The 21,057-nt window shown below is 43.9% G+C and overlaps 1 protein-coding gene across 1 annotated transcript; it reads left to right on the forward strand.

Annotated features, from left to right (window-relative positions):
• Positions 1-8,106: 8,106 nt before the first annotated feature.
• Positions 8,107-14,070, forward strand: fam43b (family with sequence similarity 43 member B). Its single transcript, XM_072696981.1, has 2 exons — positions 8,107-8,125; positions 11,685-14,070. Exon 2 carries the CDS (start codon positions 11,917-11,919, stop codon positions 12,886-12,888), a length of 972 nt encoding a protein of 323 aa, XP_072553082.1. The 5' UTR covers positions 8,107-8,125; positions 11,685-11,916; the 3' UTR covers positions 12,889-14,070.
• Positions 14,071-21,057: the final 6,987 nt, after the last annotated feature.

A 21,057-nucleotide genomic window follows, 5' to 3' on the forward strand; every position in this document is an offset into this window, starting at 1 on the left:
TCATCTGTACTGACTGCGTTCTCCCTCAGACGCCTTTTATAACGTGCCGTAATAAACAGCACTCAAAGCAACAGGCACGACACGAAGCCATAGAGTCAATTTGAGAGAGTTCGCGAGAGTTTTCAGGATGCTGCCGTCAGCAGAAAGTGAAGCAATGAGAAATAAAACACTGAAGGCAGTTGAGGGGCTTTTACCCCGGCAATGGGTTGTTGTTAGGGTGGTCCGATCAGGTTATCTTGCCCCCGGATCCAATCCGAGTCTCTCAGTGCTGAGCATGCTGTAGCTTGTAACTGTAGCTGCTGTACTGGGCTGTTTTAGCTGCTATATTAGTTTGGTAGCTGTAATTAGCTATTAGCTAACTAACTGTAGCTGCTGTATTAGCTTTTTTGTAGCTGTAATTAGCAAGCTAACTAACTGTAGCTGCTGTATTAGCTTGTTTTGTGGCTGTAATTAGCTAGTGAGCTAACTGTAGCTGCTGTATTAGCTTTTACATAGCTGTAATTAGCTAGCTAACTAACTGTGGCTGCTGTATTAGCTTGTTATGTAGCTGTAAATAGCAAACTAGCTAACTGTAGCTGATAAATTGGTCTGTTTTATGGCTGTAATTAGCTAGCTAACTAACTGTAGCTGCTGTATTAGCTTTTTTGTAGCTGTAATTAGCTAGCAAGTTAACTGTTGCTGCTGTATTAGCTTGTTATGTAGCTGTAATTAGCTAGCTAACTAACTGTAGCTGCTGTATTAGCTTTTTGTAGCTGTAATTAGCTAGCTAACTAACTGTAGCTGCTGTATTAGCTTTTTTGTAGCTGTAATTAGCTAGCTAACTAACTGTAGCTGCTGTATTAGCTTGTTATGTAGCTGTAATTAGCTAGCTAACTAACTGTAGCTACTGTATTAGCTTTTTTGTAGCTGTAATTAGCAAGCTAACTAACTGTAGCTGCTGTATTAGCTTTTTTGTAGCTGTAATTAGCTAGCTAACTAACTGTAGCTACTGTATTAGCTTTTTTGTTAGCTGTAATTAGCTAGCTAACTAACTGTAGCTGCTGTATTAGCTTGTTTTGAGGCTGTAATTTGCTAGCTAACAAACTGTAGCTGCTGTATTAGCTTGTTATGTAGCTGTAATTAGCAAACTAGCTAACTGTAGCTGATATATTGGTCTGTTTCATGAATGTAATTAGCTAGCTAACTAATTGTAGATGCTGTATTAGTTTGTATTAATTTTGTTGTGGGTGCAATTAGCTAGCTAGCGAACTGTAGCTGCTGTATTAGCTTGTTTTGTGGCTGCAATTAGCAAGCTAACTAATTGTACCTGCTGTATTAGCTTGTTTCATGGTTATAATTAGCTAGTGAGCTAACTGTACCTGCTGTATTTGTTTGTTATGTAGCTGTAATTAGCAAGCTAGTTAACTATATTTAACTGTTTTATGGGTATAATTAGCTAGCTAGCTAAATGTAGCTGCTGTATCGGATTGTTTTGTGGGTGTAAATAGCGAGCTAGCTAACTGTAGCTGCTGTATTAGCTTGTTTCATGGCTCTAATTAGCTAGCTAACTAATTGTAGCTGCTGTATTAGCTTGTTTTGTGGCTGTAATTAGCTAGCTAACTAACTGTAGCTGCTGTATTAGCTTGTTTCATGGCTCTAATTAGCTAGCTAACTAACTGTAGCTGCTGTATTAGCTTGTTTCATGGCTCTAATTAGCTAGCTAACTAATTGTAGCTACTGTATTAGCTGTAATGTAGGGTAACATTGTTAAATTGGTTGTACATGTAAATTGCTATTGCCAACCGATGTTGCCCCCCACCCACTTGTCTGACCAAATCGGCACCCTTGATATAGACTGCAGCCTCCTGAAGCTAGTAGCCATCCCCTCACACACATTTTCCAGGCCAAATTAGCACCCCTGACGATGTGCATGAACAGTTTGTGGCAAGTGTTTGATGATGCTTCCGCTAACAGTTAGCTATGTTAGCCTTGGACAAATTTAAAAGTGCTAAAAGTGGCTTGTGCTCGATGAGTGGGTACCCTGTGAATGACTGTTCTTTAAAGTAAAACAAGCGATTCTGGCAGATTTGCTTAAACCGCATCATATTCAAAGACTTGCTAAGCGCTAGGCTTAGCCAGACTTGGGTATAATGCATATAGATTGGGTTTATGAAACAATGCGCTGTCTGATGACTAATGAGCTTATTGCTCTTTGCTTATGCAATCACCCTGCTTTCTGGAGAAACCCTCATCCATCCGTAAAGACGGATCTTCAAAATCAAAACCAGCCTGCTCAGCCGGCTCAAGCAGGAACGGAAGCGCTTGTGACGAAACCCCAGGCCTGCTACTTAAGGATATTAAAATCATGCCATCTATCGAGAGTCATAATGCAGCTGGAGCTCTGCCTGTGAGGATTTTCCAGACAAAAGCTGCCAGTGAATAATGAAGCGCTTTGGCACGGGCTTGCATCATGCTGATTTTCATTTCCGCTCTTTACAAAACTTTGCTGCCATTTGCATTTGGGGCGAGGGCACTTAATGCATATGCAAATGAAGCCGAATCAGTTCGACTGTGCAAAAAGTGGTCAAGCGCTCAGGTGAGGGTGAAGGGATGGGATGGGAAGGGGAGGCGGGCCGGTATGGCTTCGGAGCGCCAGTAGGTGCTGGTTTGCTGATTGTAGAGAATGCCAGAGTTATGTAACTAGTGTAGACTAAGCCTAATTGGGCAATATATCATCTGACAAAAGTGGTGACGTTCGGAGAAAATGAACAAGCCAGCTGTTCCTTTATGACGGCGAAGGCATTGTTTGAGTGAAATGGGTCACAGGACGCGGAAGCCCATACCTCTCCTCTTGCTTCGGCACAGAAGGCTTCTTATTTTTCCATTGCCATCATGATAGATAGAGGACAAACAAGCCCCGGCTGAACGGCTGCTTGGTATTCATTGCGTATATTTGTTTAGCTGCAGGTCGCAGGTACTGTAGTTGGCATGGGGCCGCCACTCTGCTCCAGAAGAGGGGCAGGATGTCCGCTGTCATCAGGCCAGGCACATCCTTTAAACAAGCAGGGGGGCTTTCTGCCAGGGATAGGAAATGGTAATGTGAATGAAAAAATTTAAAAGAAACGACCTTTAAATGTTTTCTGATCGAAAACGAGGCCGAAATCAAGTGTAACCTTTATCTAGGGTGGCCAAAACAAAAAAAAAAAAGGGGGGGGGGGGGGCACTGTCTCCAGTGGTTAGGATGTTGTGGCCAGGGGGCTTTAAGTAGGAGGACCATGGCAGTGTGTGAGAAGAGTTACATACCTCTAAAACCACACAGCTTTGCTAATGAATAATAATCCAGGAAGCCTACATGATCAAACCACACCCAAGTCCTAAGTCAACCATTAAAAAAATAAATAAATAAATAAATACATATAAATAAAGCTTTTACCACATTTTACAACATTAGTTTTATTTTCAGACCAATATATATAGAAAAAATATATATAATGAAAAATACCTAAAATAAAATAATAAAAAAATTAATTAATTAAATGTTATTTTCAAAATAAAATAAATAAAAATAAACAATCCACTATTTGACTGGACACTGTTCAGTCCTCCCAGTGCCTCCTAAACGGTTATAACTGGGTGCGATTGATCTGATTATTGATTTTAAAACTCTTTCAGAAGATTTGCTGTTTTCAATAAAAGCTGCCGCTCAGTAGGTGGCGCTAATGCACCTCCCGTTGGTCTGCCAACGTCTTTTATTGAGTTGTCTCAGACAAGCAGCACATCCCACCAGACTCCAGAGTCACCAGAGAGTTATCGGAAAGCGGGTTGCTTTGCGAACTAGGCCGATGGGTCCTGTGCCAAGGTCCACGAGAATTTGGGAATTTGGCTAGCTTGAAAGCAAAAATCTTGGCCGGAATAATTTTTCACACCCCAAAAGAGGACATGTCTGGGGAAAAAAAGAGGACGTATCATCCTGCTTTATCTATTTGAAACGGCAGACATACTGTAACATTATCACGTTAAATTTATTAGGATTTATTACCTAGCCATTACAGAATTGTTCGGTAACTACTCTAAAACCAGAACCAGCTTTTAAACGGAAAACTGCCTTGGCTAAGCTGAATAATGAGAGTTTACGAAAGGCCAAAACGCAAAACCCAGGAAAGCGATTGGTTACAGTGCTAGGCCGAAAGCTAATGCTAGCCCACCGGCTATAATCTCTCTAGCTAGCTAACGGCACACAGCATTGAAAGGACTGAAAAAGACTATCCAGTGAGACTCTGGAATAATTACAAAAACTAATTACAATAATTGATGCAAAAAACAAAGCTATGCTACGTGGTTCTTGTGAGTCATTTCAGTGCTGTAAACCAGAAAGTACAAGCAGAGCCCATTGTTTTTCCCCACAGGCCCACCATTTACCTTTATTTACATTTATGGCATTTATCTGACGCTCTTATCCAGAGTGACTTACAAGGTTACTCGAATTACAGAGGTGGGTCAGTGTAGTGTTAGGAGTCTTGCCCAAGGACTCTTATTGGTGTAGCGCAGCTAGACCGGGAATCGAACCCCAGTCTCCCACATGGTCACATCTGGAAAATTGCGGTCGTAAATGGCAATGCGATGTCTGCAGCACTAGCCATTTTATTCACCATCCAAAATCACCAGTTAGTCGTTATATGTTAAAGAATAATAATTAATAATAATAATAATAATACAAAAATCCTTTGTAGTGTAGCGTTTAGAGGCGTTTCCATTGGTTCCCATTAACGTTAGCATTTCCCGCCTTCACCCCACACTCCATACAGACATAAAACACACACACACACACAAACATACCTACTTCACCTACTCTCTCTCTCTCTTGCTCTCTCGCCCCTGTCTTTCATTAGAGTGTATCAGGTTTAAGCGTAGTCTGATTAGGAGAAGGCCTGATTTAATTACATTGACTGGCAAGTAGGAAAACATCTAAGGAGGGCGCAATCAAAGTAGCCCACCCTGGCTGCCAGCCCCAATTTCTGGGTTTACATACATAAACACACACACCCACCACATAAACACCCACCCACCCCCACACACACACATATACATACATATATACAACAATCAGCCATAATATCCTTTCACCCTGTTCTTCAATGGTCAGCACCCCACAGGACTGACCACCACAGAGCAAGTAGTATTTGGGTGATTTGGGTGGTCAATTTCAGCACTGCAGTGATACTGACTGACATGGTGGTGGTTGTGTGTTAGTAGTGTGTGTTGCACTGCAGGTACGAGTAGTGGATCAGACACAGCAGTGATGCTGCTGGAGTGTTTAAACACCTCAGAGTCACTGCTGGACTGAGAATAGCCTACCAGTCAGAAATATCCAGCCAGCAGCGTCCTGTGGGCAGCAGCGTCCTGTGAGCACTGATGAAGAAGGACTAGAAGATGACCGACACAAGCTGTGCAGCAGCAGATCTGAGAGCTTCTGTCTCTGACTTTACACCTAAAAGGTGGACCAGCTAGATAACTAGAGTGGACAGAGAGAGGAAACAGTGACAGACCCCAGAAGCACTGCTGTGTCTGATCCACTTGTACCACCACCATGTCAGTCCGGTCACTGCAGTGCTGGGAATGACCCACCACCCAAATACTACCTGCTCTGTGGAGGTACTGTGGAGTCCTGGCCATTGGAAAAACAGGGTGAAAGGAGGCTAACACAGTATGCAGTGCTCCTATATGGGAAGTGGAAACAAGGAGGTGGTATTAATGTTACGGCGGATGGAGATTATATATATATATATATATATATATATATATATATATATATATAAAGAAGGGGGTTTAGATAAGAATAATTGGATTGATTCGATAGTGTTCTGCGCCGTGGGCTAGCTCATGCAAGAGGAGGGCTGATAACAAATAAGGGGTGTGGGGGGGGACCAGGCAGTGCCCAAAGAAAAAGGGCTCTGGTGTGCGAGAAGCGGGGTGGGGGGGGGGCTGGGGGGGACAACAACAGTACATTCAGCACTGCTCCGTTCAGCTCCACGAGCAGTGATGTATTTGTGCGATTTCCTCGGCTGACGTCTGTTCTGCTGAACTAAGTCTAATGAGCAGGGGAAACAAACGCTCCACTACATCGTGCTGTATAATGGCTGTTTGTATCATACCACGAGGGCGCTGTTAATTATCTGGGAAGACGCATGCAGTCCCAATTCTCTGAAGAAATTAAGTGCGATAAAATGCTGAAACTGTGTTTAAGCTTAGAACTATTACAGGGTTCTTCGCGACGTAGCTAAAAAAAAAAACCTGGTATTCCATTTGTTTTTGGGCCTCTACCGTCGGCATTCATCTCATTGGAAAACAGCTTCGTAAAACGAAGGTTTCGGATCCTTCCGTTACATTTACGGACGGAAGTGCCGGCCTCCCTGTCCCGTCGCTTTGAGGGAACAATTAAGGCCATGCGTAGGGAGGGGGGGGGGGGTGAGGAGGTTGAGCGGCCGCCTTCTTATCTAGCTTTCTTCCTCTCTCATTAGTAAAAGTCACACACTTAATTAATTCCCTTACACTCGCGGCTTTCATATGCAGATGAAGAGCTGCTCTGAGATGCAGCCGCGGCTTTAATAATGCATCCGCTTGGATCAGAGAGCGCTTGGCCCATTTTTGGCTGTTATCGAACAGAGTGTACACTGTCTTGACAACTCGAGCCGATAAAGGACTGCCTGCCCTCTTACAGAATCTTCTGGGGTACGTGCAGAATTTGACCATGGATAGAAAGAGCTGGCAAATGGAGACTGTGAGGATATGAGTGTAAGCTGTTTTCCACCCCTCTGGAATCCTGATCTTGTAGGCAGTTCTATCACTGATAGTTCCTGAGCTCCTTTGAGTAGTCCTGACGTTTAAGAGACAGGTTTACGCTGAGCGAAATCTTCGCGAAAATCGTGACTCCTACTAGCGCCTGCTGGCTTGCTAGTAGTCGTCCTGAAAATCTGACGGACTGGACTGCATTACCTAGATAAGTGGCTCAGAGTCTAGCCCTTTGAAGAGTTGCCCCTTCCTAAGATACCTCAAGCTTAGATACTGCCCTGAGCTCCTAAGCGGTATAACCGTTTAAAAGGCAGGCTAATGCTGTGCGGTTTTTGTCATGATAATGCTCATAGGTAAAGTCATATTGTCCATGACAGCATATGTAACTCTGTCACTTGCAAGTGAGCTAGCTAAGAGCGACACAGCTAGCAACTGCATTGAAGGAAGGGCAATGTCTACTGGTGCATACAGCTGGGGTGCGTCCCAATTGTGTTCTAATTACGAGTGTACTGACTAGTTTTTGAGTATGAAGTATGTAGTATAGTTAAAAGTATCAAACTTGGGTATACTCAAATATCCCAGATGCGTACTCAAGGTACAAACTCAAAACCGGTCGTTTTTGAGTGTGGCTACAATGAACACTATTGTCCCACAATACAATGCAAAATGAAGTCAGATAACGATTTGGTGTATTATTCTGCTAAACCCTCACACATACACATAGCAACTTGGCCTACAACTTAGGCCTACTTGAAACCCTCCAGCCACGACATCATGACTACGGGGGATACTTGTGTCCTGTGTCTCTACTTAAACTAATATATGGTCACCCTACTGGTATGTGTGGCGACTGTAGAAGCAAACGATGACACGAAATACGCACAAAATCCCAGATATTTTAAGCTAATTAAAAAATTCCCAGCTAGACGGGATCATTTTTTAGATCCCAAAAAGATGTTCAGGAAAAAGAGGACGTGTGGTTTAGGTTTAGACGTCCAGGAAAAAGGCTATGTCTAAGTTATGATAATTTATGAAGATGGCTTACAGAAGTGCTTCCCCATCCACGTCCACTCGGAACATATCCCTAGCTAGTGTGAGCTAAGTCTAGACGCTTTCAATTACAAACCTAAAGCTACAACCCTCAACAAACCCTGAACATCAGAAAATCATGTCAGACATGTCAGCACAATCCTAAGCCTTTAATAAGTGCAGGACGAGCCCCTGAAGGAGATGGGTCTTTAGTCGATGATGAAGATGGCGAGCGACTCAGCTGTTCGAGATGCCCTCTCCTCTTCTTGTCCTGCAAGTGGACAGCACAAGTAGTACACGAATGTACACACAATTTACACATCAGCAGGTAATGAGCACCTCCTTTGCCCTTGTATATTGGCCAGCTGACTTTGGGGTAATAGGAAAATGACCCATACGCAAATCGTGCTGACCACTGAGACAATACAACACCATGTTGTCCTCAAATGCCGCCTTCAAAAGTGGCTCCCCTTTTGCCGGCCACTCTGGGATCAGCCCAGGGAGCAGGCAGCTTGCAGTGATAACCGTCAAAATCTGTTGCCCTAAGCGATGACCAACCTTCTCTATCTATTTTTATCCTCTGAGAGATATGAAAGCTCCTGCCATCCATACAGTATATTTGGAAATGACCTGGAGGGAGGAGAGTTGAAATGGTCCATTAAGTGTAGCTGCTTTTTAGGAGGGCCTCAAGTGAAAGCTATTTGTTTGAGTGGACAGGGCACAGTGGCAGGGCACATGTGCCTTGTCACGTCCTTGTTTTTTGGTCACGGGACCTAGATGGGTGAAGAATAGGTCTTTTTTTTACCCCCCCTTGAGCACAAAGTCTGAATGAGCGACATCACGAAGCGGGGCTGTAATTCGGAGCTGCAGAAGATTAACGCCGAGAGCACAGAGGCCAGGACCTCTCCATGACTGGCTGGCCTTTACAGAGATTGATGAGCGTGGCTCATATTGACTTAGCTGCCGCCGAGGTTAACGCCACAGAGCTGGTGAAGAGAACAGACGAATGAAATTAGGAAATGTCTGAGAGAGGATCGACCCCCAAGCCGTGCTAGTTTTCCACCTACAACCAGATCATCCACGTTTGACTAGCCATGTTCTTCAGATATGGTCACTTGGTCACTCAAATTCAACACGTTAAGACTTTGAGACCAGCTTTTGCTGGTGGGTCATTTCCAGATGATCTAAGCTAGTCTTTGATGGTCAAGATGAAAAGTTGAAATATACCCTATACTGCTACACCAGCTGTTTATAGCCAGCTTAGCTCTAGACCAGCTACTGGTATAGGCTCACAGGGGTGGGCAATTTTGGTCCTGGAAGGTCAGATTCCTGCACAGCTTTGTGCTTTTCAGCTCAAGCTCACCTGATTTATTGCCAGGTCTGTTAGAGCAGACCCCTGGGATAGGCTATGTTTTTATTGATTTGATGGACTTGTTTGATGGACTTGCTGGTCTACCAGCATGACCAGCTTGACCAACAAGTTGTTCCTGAAGTTGTTCATGAAGATACTGGTGGACCAGCATGATCATACTGGGTGATTGTCTTGGTCGGGCTGGTGAAGTTCATAGATCAGCTATAACTCCAACAAAAAGGTCAAGAGCTTGACCAGCTTGACCAGCTTTAGCTAGAAAGGCTGATTTTGTTTGATTTTTTTTTGTTTTGATTCTTTAATGTAATGAAAAAATGTGAAACCTTAATGCGAGATCTGTCTACCTTCTTTACACCGCTGACCTAGACGGATGGAACAAAGGGAGCCCACGACATGTCTACTTAAGAGGAACTCACATCAGGGTGCTGAGTTAGTCAGACACTCACCGAGGAAGGGAATGCGTCACTTGCAGCACGGACAAAGAAACAATTACACCCAGAGAACAGCAGCTGAAGTGAAAATGAATGAACTACCTGTTTGCCACAGTTGCTTCTTTCACAGTCTGGAATTCCTATAAATCCTCTTCAGTTCAAAACTGCAAGCCGCTGCACTTACTCAGCGCTCGCCTTGGCGTATTCTGCGTGCCGATGTGCCTGACCTGCATAAATCCCTGTATCGTAAGCTAAACTCCATAAACACCAAGTATCTGTTAACCCGTTCCGCTGGATGCACTTCATATACATGCTTCTACGTGCCAGCAATCGCTAATATCAATATCTGTGGAAGCTCCTGCTGCCCTATTACTTGTAGGTAATCACAAGCTGGAAATGGGAATCAATCCATCACATAGAGATCTCATCTCAGCAGGACAAGTGCGGCCCCCGCTTCTCCGTCTTCCTCTCCACCACGCTTGATGGAAACGCTGCCCGCTATGATTCATCGCTGCTGACCCATCCAGCTGAACAGCTTCCTCTGACGTCCCCATCTGCTATTATATACTTCAGCCGAGTGAAGACTTCAGAGGAATAGACAGGGGAAGGAGCTATTAAAGCTTGGGAGTTACTTAGAAGGTATTAAAGCTGCCAGAGAAATGGGAAATGAAACGCACAGACTAGAAGATACAAGCAGTGCATCCTGGACTGCAACGGGGACATTTGGACAAGACGGACAACTGCAGCTACAGAACATCTGAAGACAGAACAGCTTCTAGTTTGAGCAATGAGACACACACTCTTAAAAATAGAGGTGCTGTAAAGGGCTCAGTGCCATAGAAGAACCACACCATTTTTTTGTTGTGAAAGAGAAGCCATGTTTGGGTTGTGAGTTCGAATCCCGAGCCACGCCACTTTGCCATCAGCAGCCGGAGCCAGAGAGAGCACAATTAGCCATTGCACTCTGTCCCCTCATTACTGGCTGGCATAGGCGTCTGTTAGCTGTTGCGGTGGGTGGAGCTGGGGACCCTGCGATGTCACATCGAGGAAGAGGCAGTGGCTGGCTTTGCGTGTACCAGAGGAGACGTGTGTTAAGTCCTTACCCTTTCAGTGTCCTCAGCATTGCTAGAGGAGCTACATTCATCCCTTCCCAGACTCAAATGCATCTACAGCCTTCTTTCTGAAGGCCTCAAAGAGCTTAGAGGGACCACCTGAGGGATCCCACTCACTTCGACAATCAAAATATGTCCCACTTTTTATGTCCCAAAGCATTGTTATCACTCTCCCAGGTTAGCATTGTTAGCACTCTCGCAGGTTAGCATTGTTATCACTCTCCAAGGTAGCATTGTTAGCACTGTCCCAGGCTATCATTGCTAGCACTGTCCCAGGCTGGCATTGTTTTCACTGTCCCAAGCTAGCATTGTTTTCACTGTCCCAGGCTGGCATTGTTAGCACTGTCCCAGGTTAGCACTGTAAGCGTTACCTTTGGATAACAGCTCATTCTACATTCTCATTCTGGTTTTGTTACTGTTGATGTGCTGTGCGGCCATCTAGGATTTTGAACTCGGGGGTTGCTGACGATCTCCTGTGTTTAAGGGTCTGAAATCCCACTTGGTGTGTGTGTGTGTGGGGGGGGGGGGGGGGGGGGGGGGGGGCTCCTGTCCTGAAACGCAGCATAAATGTGGGGGTGTTGTAACTTTTTCCTACCAAGAAAACTGCATTTTCATTAACTGCAAAAGTCCATATGTTTAGATGTTCAAAAAGCCAAAGGTTTTCATGAGGATCCATAAACTCTTATTGATCTTTCGCCCAACTCATCAGACTGATTCCCTTGAGGCATTGGGGTGACCCCTCCTCCCTTCACCATCTCAGGATTAAAGGCTGTATATGAGAAGATGAAGAGCGAATCAGTCAGAGCTGCACTCAGACCTCCTCTCTGCGTGGTGTTACTGTTGTTATTGGGGGAGCTGAAAGCAGCAGGGGAGGGGCAGCAAGAGTTAAGAGAACGATGCTGAAAGATCGGGCTGGGAGCCCAGCCTTGATCAGCTCTCTCTCTCTCTCTCTCTCTCTCCCTCTCTGTGATGCAGGCAGTTCAGGAGGAGAGGAAGGAGGAGCAAGTAAGTGAGCGAGCGAGCGAGCTTTGGAGCAGCCCAGCTGAGCCTCGCTGCTCTCAGTCTCTCTTCAGTGTGTGACTGAGCAGCATCCTCTCACTCTTACTCTTGCGCACACTCACGCACACATTCGCCAAGCAACCCACAACCACAGAGAACCTCATTTGGTCGAAGGGGCGCGGAGTCCCTTGCGCTTCTGGTCGGGACCATGCTGCCCTGGAAGAGGAGTAAGTTCGTGCTGGCCGAAGACGAGTCCAAAAGCAAGACCAAAAGCCTGAATGCCGGACTTGCCTACCAGTCGCTACTTTCCTCGCTTCTGCGCTCCTGCCCGGACCTCGTACCCGACTGCCCCTTCCACTGGCTGGCCGGCGTCTTCCAGAGCAAGCGTCAGAAGGTGGAGCTGAACAGGGAGGAGCCCAGCTACAGTGTACGCTATCTGGGCAGCGCGGTGACCGCCGTCGCCAAGGGTGAGGGCTGCACCCAGGACGCCGTGGCCAGGATCTGGGTGTCTAGCGACTACGGGGAGCGGAGCGCCAAGATGAAGCTGAGCGTGGGGCCGCACGGCATCCGCCTGGGAGCAGACAAGGGTGGCCGCGGGAAGCCCACTCACCTCTACTCGCTCAACCGCATCACATACTGCACAGCCGATCCCTGCCGGCCCAAGATCTTCGCCTGGATCTACCGTCACCAGGTCAAGCACAAGGCTGTGGTGTTACGGTGCCACGCTGTGCTGCTGGCCAAGGCCGAGAAGGCCCGGACCCTGGCCCTCAGCCTCTACCAGAACTCCATCTCAGCCTTCAGCGAGTTCAAGAGGCTCAAAAGACAGAGCGACTTCCGGCACTGCCAGCAGCAGCTTCTGGGGGACGATATGGTACCCCTCATGCCCCTCAGGAGGCTCCTAAACGGACAGTGCCACTACCGGCCACCCGTGGAAAAGCCGGGTAATGCCACCCGGCTGTCTTCCATCACCGAGGAGGAAGAGGAAGAGGAGGAAAAAGAAGAAGAAGAAGAAGAAAAAGAGGAATCAGAGGAGACAGCCAAAGTAGTGGACAGTCCCAAGCAGAGTATTGACCCAGAGCAACCTCCCGAGAGAGAGTTAGGGTACATAGTTCACGGACTGGATGGGTTTTCGATCACCATCAGAGACGAGGTACACATGACGGTCAGCACCCTGGTCTGACCCCACATGGACAACGGACAGTGTCTATTTGACTCAGCCTCTCTCACTTTTCCTCTCCTCCCTCTCTGTACACTCCACGCGAGCCTTGTCTTCTCGGACCTCTCCCCATCCCCCCCTCCCCCAGTTGTTGGCTTTAGGAGTACAATCCGGTCCCCTCCAGTCAGCAGCTTTTAATGCTGCGTGCTGAGAAACTGCCAACTCGTCCTGCAATCGCGTTCAGGCTAGGTGTTTAATAAAGAGGCACTTCGACTGCGTGAACGGACACAAAAGCACAAAGACGGAGGCTGCAAAGTGATCCATCGGAAGCGAGAACAAACACTGAGGAAGCTTTTTCTCATCTCCCTCAGACACTCCAGTGCACACTCCAAAACGAGTGTGTGTTTTTTACCCTGCGCCTTCTTTTCCTAGAAACACATGGAAGCGAGTGGTTTTCCGAGATCGTCTTGGAGGGAACGGTTTGGGAAAAGATCTGTTTGTATAATATGTACATTTTTCTACATCCCGACAGTCCTTGACACGCGTACCTTTCCTTACCTCCTGGTCATAACCTCTGTGACTGCACTCTACAGGGAGGCCAGGGCAGGCCTGCTAGCGGTGGGCTCTAATGAATTAACCCATGATTTAGGATATCAGCCATTGACTTGACGGGTTTACAGCTGCCGTTCGTTACAGCCCTGCTCGCCACTTTTCCATTCGAACAGCAAAAAACCTCGCCCGTGGCATTTAGGGCAGGGCTTTTTAAAACCATTTCCTACAGACTCTGGTTTGCACTGTGACATGTCTGGGACCAATACGAGGACAAAATGAGCATAGTCTACATTTCTATATGCCGCGTTTCTAGAAAAATCTTGGGCTTGATCTGTGATAAAAGGTAAATAAGCTTTACTGCTTTAAGAGGTAATGCATTCCATGTTGTGTTGTTCATGTTCATGTCCACAGGCTAATGCCAGCTTACAAACACTGTCATCTCATAGTGTCATACGTTTCGGACGTTGTTTTGAAACTCTTAACAGTTGCTTTGTGGTGATGTACTGCACATGTGCAGCTTCCAGTAGCTCCCTCATCATCTCCGTCATGACAACTGCACTAATACATTGTTATGTAGAATGAAATGAAATGTTGCACATTTATTTCTCAATGGAATAAAGCATTTATTAATAAAGCATCTTTTTGTAGACCAGGCTGCCAGTTACATTGTTCATGTCTGGATACATTAAGAGAGGCGCATGTGTGTGTTTCAGTCCTTTCTCAATAATGCGTCTTGCTCTGGAGAAAAAAGCAAATGGTTTGGGTTTTTATTTTTGCAAAAGAGGAATATTCATTTTTTATTTCTTGTATATTAATTTTCTTAAATATAAGTATTCTTCTACAAATTAAAAAAAAAATCCAAATATAACATTTTTCTTCTAAAAATTCTTATATACGAATTTCCATAACAGTATACATGTTCTTAAATATACATTTCCTCTCTCTAAGAGAGAGAGAGAGAAAGAGAGGAAGAAGCTATAGAACAAAAACCTTGTATCTCCATAACAGCAGCTTTACAGGAGAAGGAAAAAAGGTTCTCTATTTTCAATGGAAGTCAATGTAAAACATTTTTATTCAGAGTCATTTTGGAGCATTTCTATTGGTCCATACATCATGGGATTTGTACACAATGTAACAAACAACTGCCAGAGTCACATTATGTAAAAAAAATAAAAATTGACAGATATATATATATATATATATATATATATATAATGTTACATATACAGTACATATATATGTACATAAGTATTTGGACAGTGACACATGCCTCTATACACCCTCAAAATGCATTTGAAATGAAGCTACCAAAATATGATTCAAGTGATTCAAGTGATTCAAGTGAGCTTTTATTCAAGGGCTTTAAGGGCTTTTACAATACTGCATTAACCAGTTTAACTTTTTACACACTCCATTTCTTTCTCTTGAGAAGTTTTATCTTTATTTATTTATTTATTTTTTTGATGTTTTGGATCATTGTCCATCTATGCACTGAAGTGCCTAACCTATGTTACCAATTTTGAGGCATTTTACTAAATCTGAGCTGAACCTATATACACTTTGTACACTCCAAAATTCATCCTGCTGCTTCTATCAACAGGCACATCATCAATAAAACACCAGTGACCCAGTTCCACTGACAGCAGTCATACATGCTCATGCTATAACAGTGGCTCCACCATGCTTGACACATGATGCTTCCTTTATTTCCTTTTCTTTTCTTAAGTTAATCTCCCCAGTAAGCTGGTCAGCCTTTTTTAAGATGCTTGCATCTTGAAGTAAACCCTCAGTATTATTGGTCATAAATGGTCATAAACACCCTTGTCTCAAGACTGACCTCCTTTCCTTGCATCATGACCTTTTAATTAGCATATTAAGGGTTTTTTTTATGAGCAGCTAATTGAATAGCAAATTCCACACCTGGAATCTACACCAGACCTTTTTTTCTCTCCCCTAAATGTGTTATAAAAGAAGAAGGGAACAGGCTACACCTGGCCATGAAACTGCTTATCAGTCAGCTGTCCAATTACTTTTGAGTCTGTGCCTGAGGCTGGAATTCCTAAATAGTTTATGCAAAGTATATATACATATATATATGTGTGTGTGAGTGTGTGTGTGTGTGTATGCACAAAGTCCAAAGAAACAATGAACGACTCAGAGAAATTATGTTTTCCAGAAACAGCTGTGCTTTTCAGGCTATGTTTCACAGCGCCGTGTCCCCGGCTCAAAAGATGAACGGTCTCCACACAAATGGCGATGCAGATTGACACAGGCTGTGAGTGGGCTCTGGAGAGAGAAGCAGAAATCTCTCCTCGGCTGCCAATCCCCCCCCCCCCCCCCCCCCTTCTGAGAGCCAGGCCATTAATCAGCCGATTGAAATGTACAGGAAACGACCATAAACCACCTGCCCCGGCCTTCTAGCTCGAGGTGAAATGAACCGCCTCTGCTTCACTGAGCGTGCTCTGTTACCGCCACCAAATCAAGCCCTTTAATTAACCAAACACAAACTCCATAACACCACTCACTCACGACAAGCAGCGCTTTTCATTTTACACTGTTTAGCGCTGTCTCTGTGAGCTTGGTGAGCTTTACTTTTGGCTGTATTTTATTTTTTTTGTTCAAATATATACACAACTTAAATTTCAATCCCGTAGGTCTCTCTCTATATAGAGTGACATGTTAGTGTATTAGTGACATATGGAGTAAATCTCATAAGTAAATCTCATTCTCTTACCCCTCCCTCATTCACCTCACTCTCTATCTCTCTCTCACACACAGCTGATCTTCTCTTAGCTCTTAGCTTAGTCCAGCCCGATGACTGTCATCTAACACAGTCCGGGCCAACGGTGGTTACTTGAACTAAATGTATCGAATGTATTCATTTTTTTCTGAAATTAAGGGTATAAATAAGAGTTTATTGTTGGAGTAACTGTCTCTACTGTTCAGGGAGATTCATATATATATATATATATATATATATATATATATATATATATATATATATATATATATATAATTTTTTTTTTTAGGTGCACGTATTTGCACGTAATGTGTCCTCCGCATTTAACCCATCTGTGGTAGTGAACACACACACACACTAGCGCACTAGGAGGCAGTGAGTGCACACACACCCAGAGAGGTGGGCAGCCAATGCCAGAGCCCGGGGAGCAGAGAGGGTAAAGGGCCTTGCTCAAGGGCCCAAGAGTGACAGCTTGTCGAGCCCGGGAATCGAACCCACAACCTTGTTATCAATATATTTATTTATTTATTTATAATCTCACTGTACTGAACTAGTCTTTATTATACATATATATATATATGTGTGTGTGTGTGTGTGTGTGTGTTGAAGGCCAGTTCAGTACAGTGAGATGTCAATTATTTAGATGAGTAGGTCTTGGGTGAGCACTTGAATAACTATCAATATATTTATATCTGTCGAAAAAATCTTCCAGATCCAGTTCCAGTACTGGGCAGGCTTTATAAGCTTTAGAAGATTCTAGCACTCAAATCTCACATTTTCCCAGTGTTACCAGTGGGCCCAAACTTACACACTAGCGTGATGTGCATCGCTTTGCTCATTGCTATCTTTCCCTCCACCAACAGTCTATTTTCACGCCTTCCACCTGCGTAATTTAAACAGCAACGCTGTTCGCTAATATACCTATGCTGATAGGCGTGGTGGTCTCAAAATAAGATGTGTTTAGGCGTATTGCTGTCTTGGCAACGGAAAACTGACTGAAACAACCTAGGCAGACGTCAACAGTCAGACGTTGGTTGTAATCTTGGCAGTGATTTGTCAACACAGGCGCGTGCCCGACGCGCGTATACCCCCACAGCAGTGCACAAACCCATAGCCCAGAAGAGTAATGAGGGGAGAGCACTCCTTCTACCCCCCAGGAGAGAGACAATTGTGCTCTCCCGGACTCCGGACGCTGATGCAGACCTGGGCCATTGTTGAAGCATATTACATGACTAAATGGAGTCATTTGGAGCCCCCTATTCTAGCCCCCCTTCTAGATTATGTATGTTTATATTGTGGCTCTACATATTACAGAAATAGCCACGATAGGAAGTGTGGGTTTAACGTGCTGTTTACATCACGTCTTATTCTGTAAGCAATTACGGACTGACTCATGTAGGCCTGATTTTTCTCATCATCTGATTTCTCAAATGCATGTAAACATGCTAATCGGATTACTGACTAAATCTGATTGCCTGCAGGTATCGATTGATTAGTAAAGTATTAGTAAATGCACTCACTGATCTGCCTACCTCCTCGACAGTGTTCTTGACCTGACTAGATGTTGTGAAGGAGGACAATTCTGAGATCTACTTTAGTTGTCTTCCATGCTCTTCCTGGGCTTTTTTGGGGTTGCTGGGCCAATTATTTACAGAAGCTACAAAGCAGACAAGAAATTGGCACTGTGGACTTTACTGTGCTCAGGCCTTCTAAGAGGTGAGCACTCAGAGTTTTTCCGAGTCAAGGCCCAGGACTCCAAGACTTTCCAAGCGAATTCCGAAATAAACAGCATGTTCAGTACACAATAAATCAAACCGGTTGTCCGCATGGACAAGATGTTCTTTCCGAGCTGTAAGAATCATGCCTGCGATCATACCTGAAATGGCTCTTTATGGAACATGCTGTCTCATACAAACATAAGCAATTAGCCGAGGAACCACACCAGGCCGGGGGGTGAGCGTGCCGAAGTGTGCGCTCTGCCAAACGGAGACTAGGTCCAGATGGCGACAGCAAGGTACGTCGGAGATGAAAAAAAAAACCCATCTTTCATCACCGCTGGCCATATGCGGAGCAGACAAGTGTTTGATGCTAAACCCTTGTGAGATGGGACGGAGGTGGGGGGACGGGGGATCCACAGACTACATCTGAATCAAATCATACAGCACATGTCATACAGCCGCGGGGGACACAGCTTGATAATAGCAGAGCAACAGTGTGAGTTGTGACATTTCCTACGTGATGTGAAGTGCTGCTGCTGATGTTGCTAGTGGCTGAAGACAAATGGCCCATTTGCCTTTAAGAACAAGTAGCAGTTCTGTAGCTGCCAGAAAGTTTTCGTGGAGACTGGAGGTGATTGGAGAAGGAGGTGGGGTGGTGTAAGAGTGTCCTTGTCTCCAGCCCGGAGAGGTGTAAGAGTGCTCCTGTCACCATTAGAACAGAATAACCGGAGGGAGAGAGGTGAAACAGCAGTGGAGGAAGGCTTTAGTGAAGGCGCTAATGAGCTCTCCTGAAAGCCAAAGGGGAAAGAACAAGGTGTGCTAGGGGCAGGACATACCCAATCAGTGTTAGCCTAGCATACAGCCAGTTCAGGCTGTGTTTGAGGGCTGATTTCAGGTGTGTGTGTTTGTGCCTGTGTGGTAGAGTTACTTCCATTTGTTTTCTACAGTACACCCAACTGTCCTCATGCACCGTTCTGCTGGACACAACGTTATTATACCCAACCTACACACTGTTCCAGATCCACCTCCCTAAAGAGTCAGTCATGCATTATTAACTTGCCTAGAGATACCACTGCCAATGGCTTCCAAGCCTTCAACAATAAAGATGATTGTTCTGGGTTCCACATTACTCTACGGTACGGGTTCATTGACATCCCAGTTAGCACAACTGAAACAGCCCCTGAGGACACTTTCCTGAAAGCGATGTACTGCAGGACTTATTACAGCACTTAGATCTTAGCACTTTGTGAAATTCATTTTTTTTTTGCAAATTCTTCATCCAGCAACAGATGTGCACATCATCTCTATGTGAATACATTATGTCAGCACAGTAACTAGATATGAATATATTAGTCAGAATGAAAACATAATGCAGTAACAGATACAAAATACAGATACACATAGGAGGAGTGTTTAGATTTAGACAACCTCAATTTACAGCAAACAGCTTTTTCGTTAAAATCCACTTTCTAATTAAAATCCACTTTCTCGTTAAACTTGTTAAACTCCTCTTTCTAATTAAAATCCACTTTCTCGTTAAACTTGTTAAACTCCTCTTTCTAATTAAAATCCACTTTCTCCTTAAACTCCACTTTCTTGTTAAAAAGTACTTTCTCATTAAAATCCACTGTCTTGTAAAGCAGGTTAATCTCTTCTCGTTAAGCGTAAAATCCACTTTCTCGTTAAAACCCACTTTCTCGTTAAACTTGTTAAACTCCTCTTTATTGTAAAACAGGTTAAACTCTTCTTGTTAAAACTTAAACTTCACTTTGTTTGTTAAACTTGCTAAACTTTACTTTCTCTTTAAACTCCACTTTCTAATTAAAATCCACTTTCTCTTTAAACTCTACTTTCTAATTAAAATCCACTTTCTCTTTAAACTATACTTTCTCGTTAAACTTGTTCAACTCCACTTTCTAATTAAAATCCACTTTCTCTTTAAACTCCACTTTCTAATTAAAATCCACTTTCTCTTTACACTTGTTCAACTCCACTTTCTCGTTAAAACCCACTTTCTTGTTAAACAGGTTAAACTCCTCTTTATTGTAAAACAGATTAAACTCTTCTTGTTAAAACTTAAACCTCACTTTGTTTGTTAAACTTGCTAAACTTTACTTTATCTTTAAACTCCACTTTCTCATTAGAATCCACTTTCTCATTAAACAGGTTAACCTCTTCTCGTTAAGCGTAAAATCCACTTTCTCATTAAACTTGTTCAACTCCGCTTTCTCTTTAAAATCCACTTTCCCTTTAAACAGGTTAAACTCTTCTCTGTAAACTTAAAATCCACTTTTTGTGTTAAACTTGTTAAACTTGCTAAATGGCTGTTTCCACTCCTTCATAAATATAGAATTTTCTTTATGTTTTATTTCTCTGAAATCTGCTTATTTATTTTAACTTTTTTAAGAGTTCAAGGAAACAATTGTTTATAGCCTGGTTAAATGTTTCTTTGTGTGTACAGTTCTTTAAAGAACCTTGGTCCTACATCTCCAAAAACATACAAGAAGGTAGTATCTCCTTCCCTACAATGGAGAAGATTAATAGTTTGGGTGATTTTAAATGTTATATAGAACAGAATCCAAATAATAACTGAAACTGTTTCATAACAACATAACCTACATATAAGTTCCATCTGTAACCTGAATGATGAGCCTCACTGGCAGTCAGGAGGAATCTGCGAAAATGCTCAGTAAACACTAACAGAGGCAGTGCTGTTTAACTGAAGGTATCCTGACCGAAAACAGGACGCATCTGCAGTTAAATTCAGCAGTCTGGCTTTGGGGTTGTTCAAAGAAAATGCTGTATATCAATGATGTATAATTGAAAGCTCCAGTCCGGCACCATAGCGAGTTGCTGAGCAGATGCGGCGCATTTCTGCCGTTATGCAATGTCCTCGTAAAAATTGCTAAGCCATCGTTCCCTCTGTGTGATATCCCAGATCACAGATCCCTGCTGTGATTAGCACTACAGAGCTGGAATCTGACAAAGCTGGCCGCCCACAGGGACTGCGGTTCGCTCTACAGCTGACTTGTACAAAGTCTCAGGTACTGAATATTGCATGACCTTTCTGAAAGGAAGCCTACACACAAACAACATCATGCTAGCTTATACACAGACAGTCATCTCAGCTGCCTCCTTCATCGCACAGCAGCCAGACGGAAACCTTTGACCTAAAGTACCTGT

This window comes from Salminus brasiliensis, chromosome 14, assembly GCF_030463535.1.
Source record: "Salminus brasiliensis chromosome 14, fSalBra1.hap2, whole genome shotgun sequence".
NCBI lineage: Eukaryota > Metazoa > Chordata > Actinopteri > Characiformes > Bryconidae > Salminus > Salminus brasiliensis.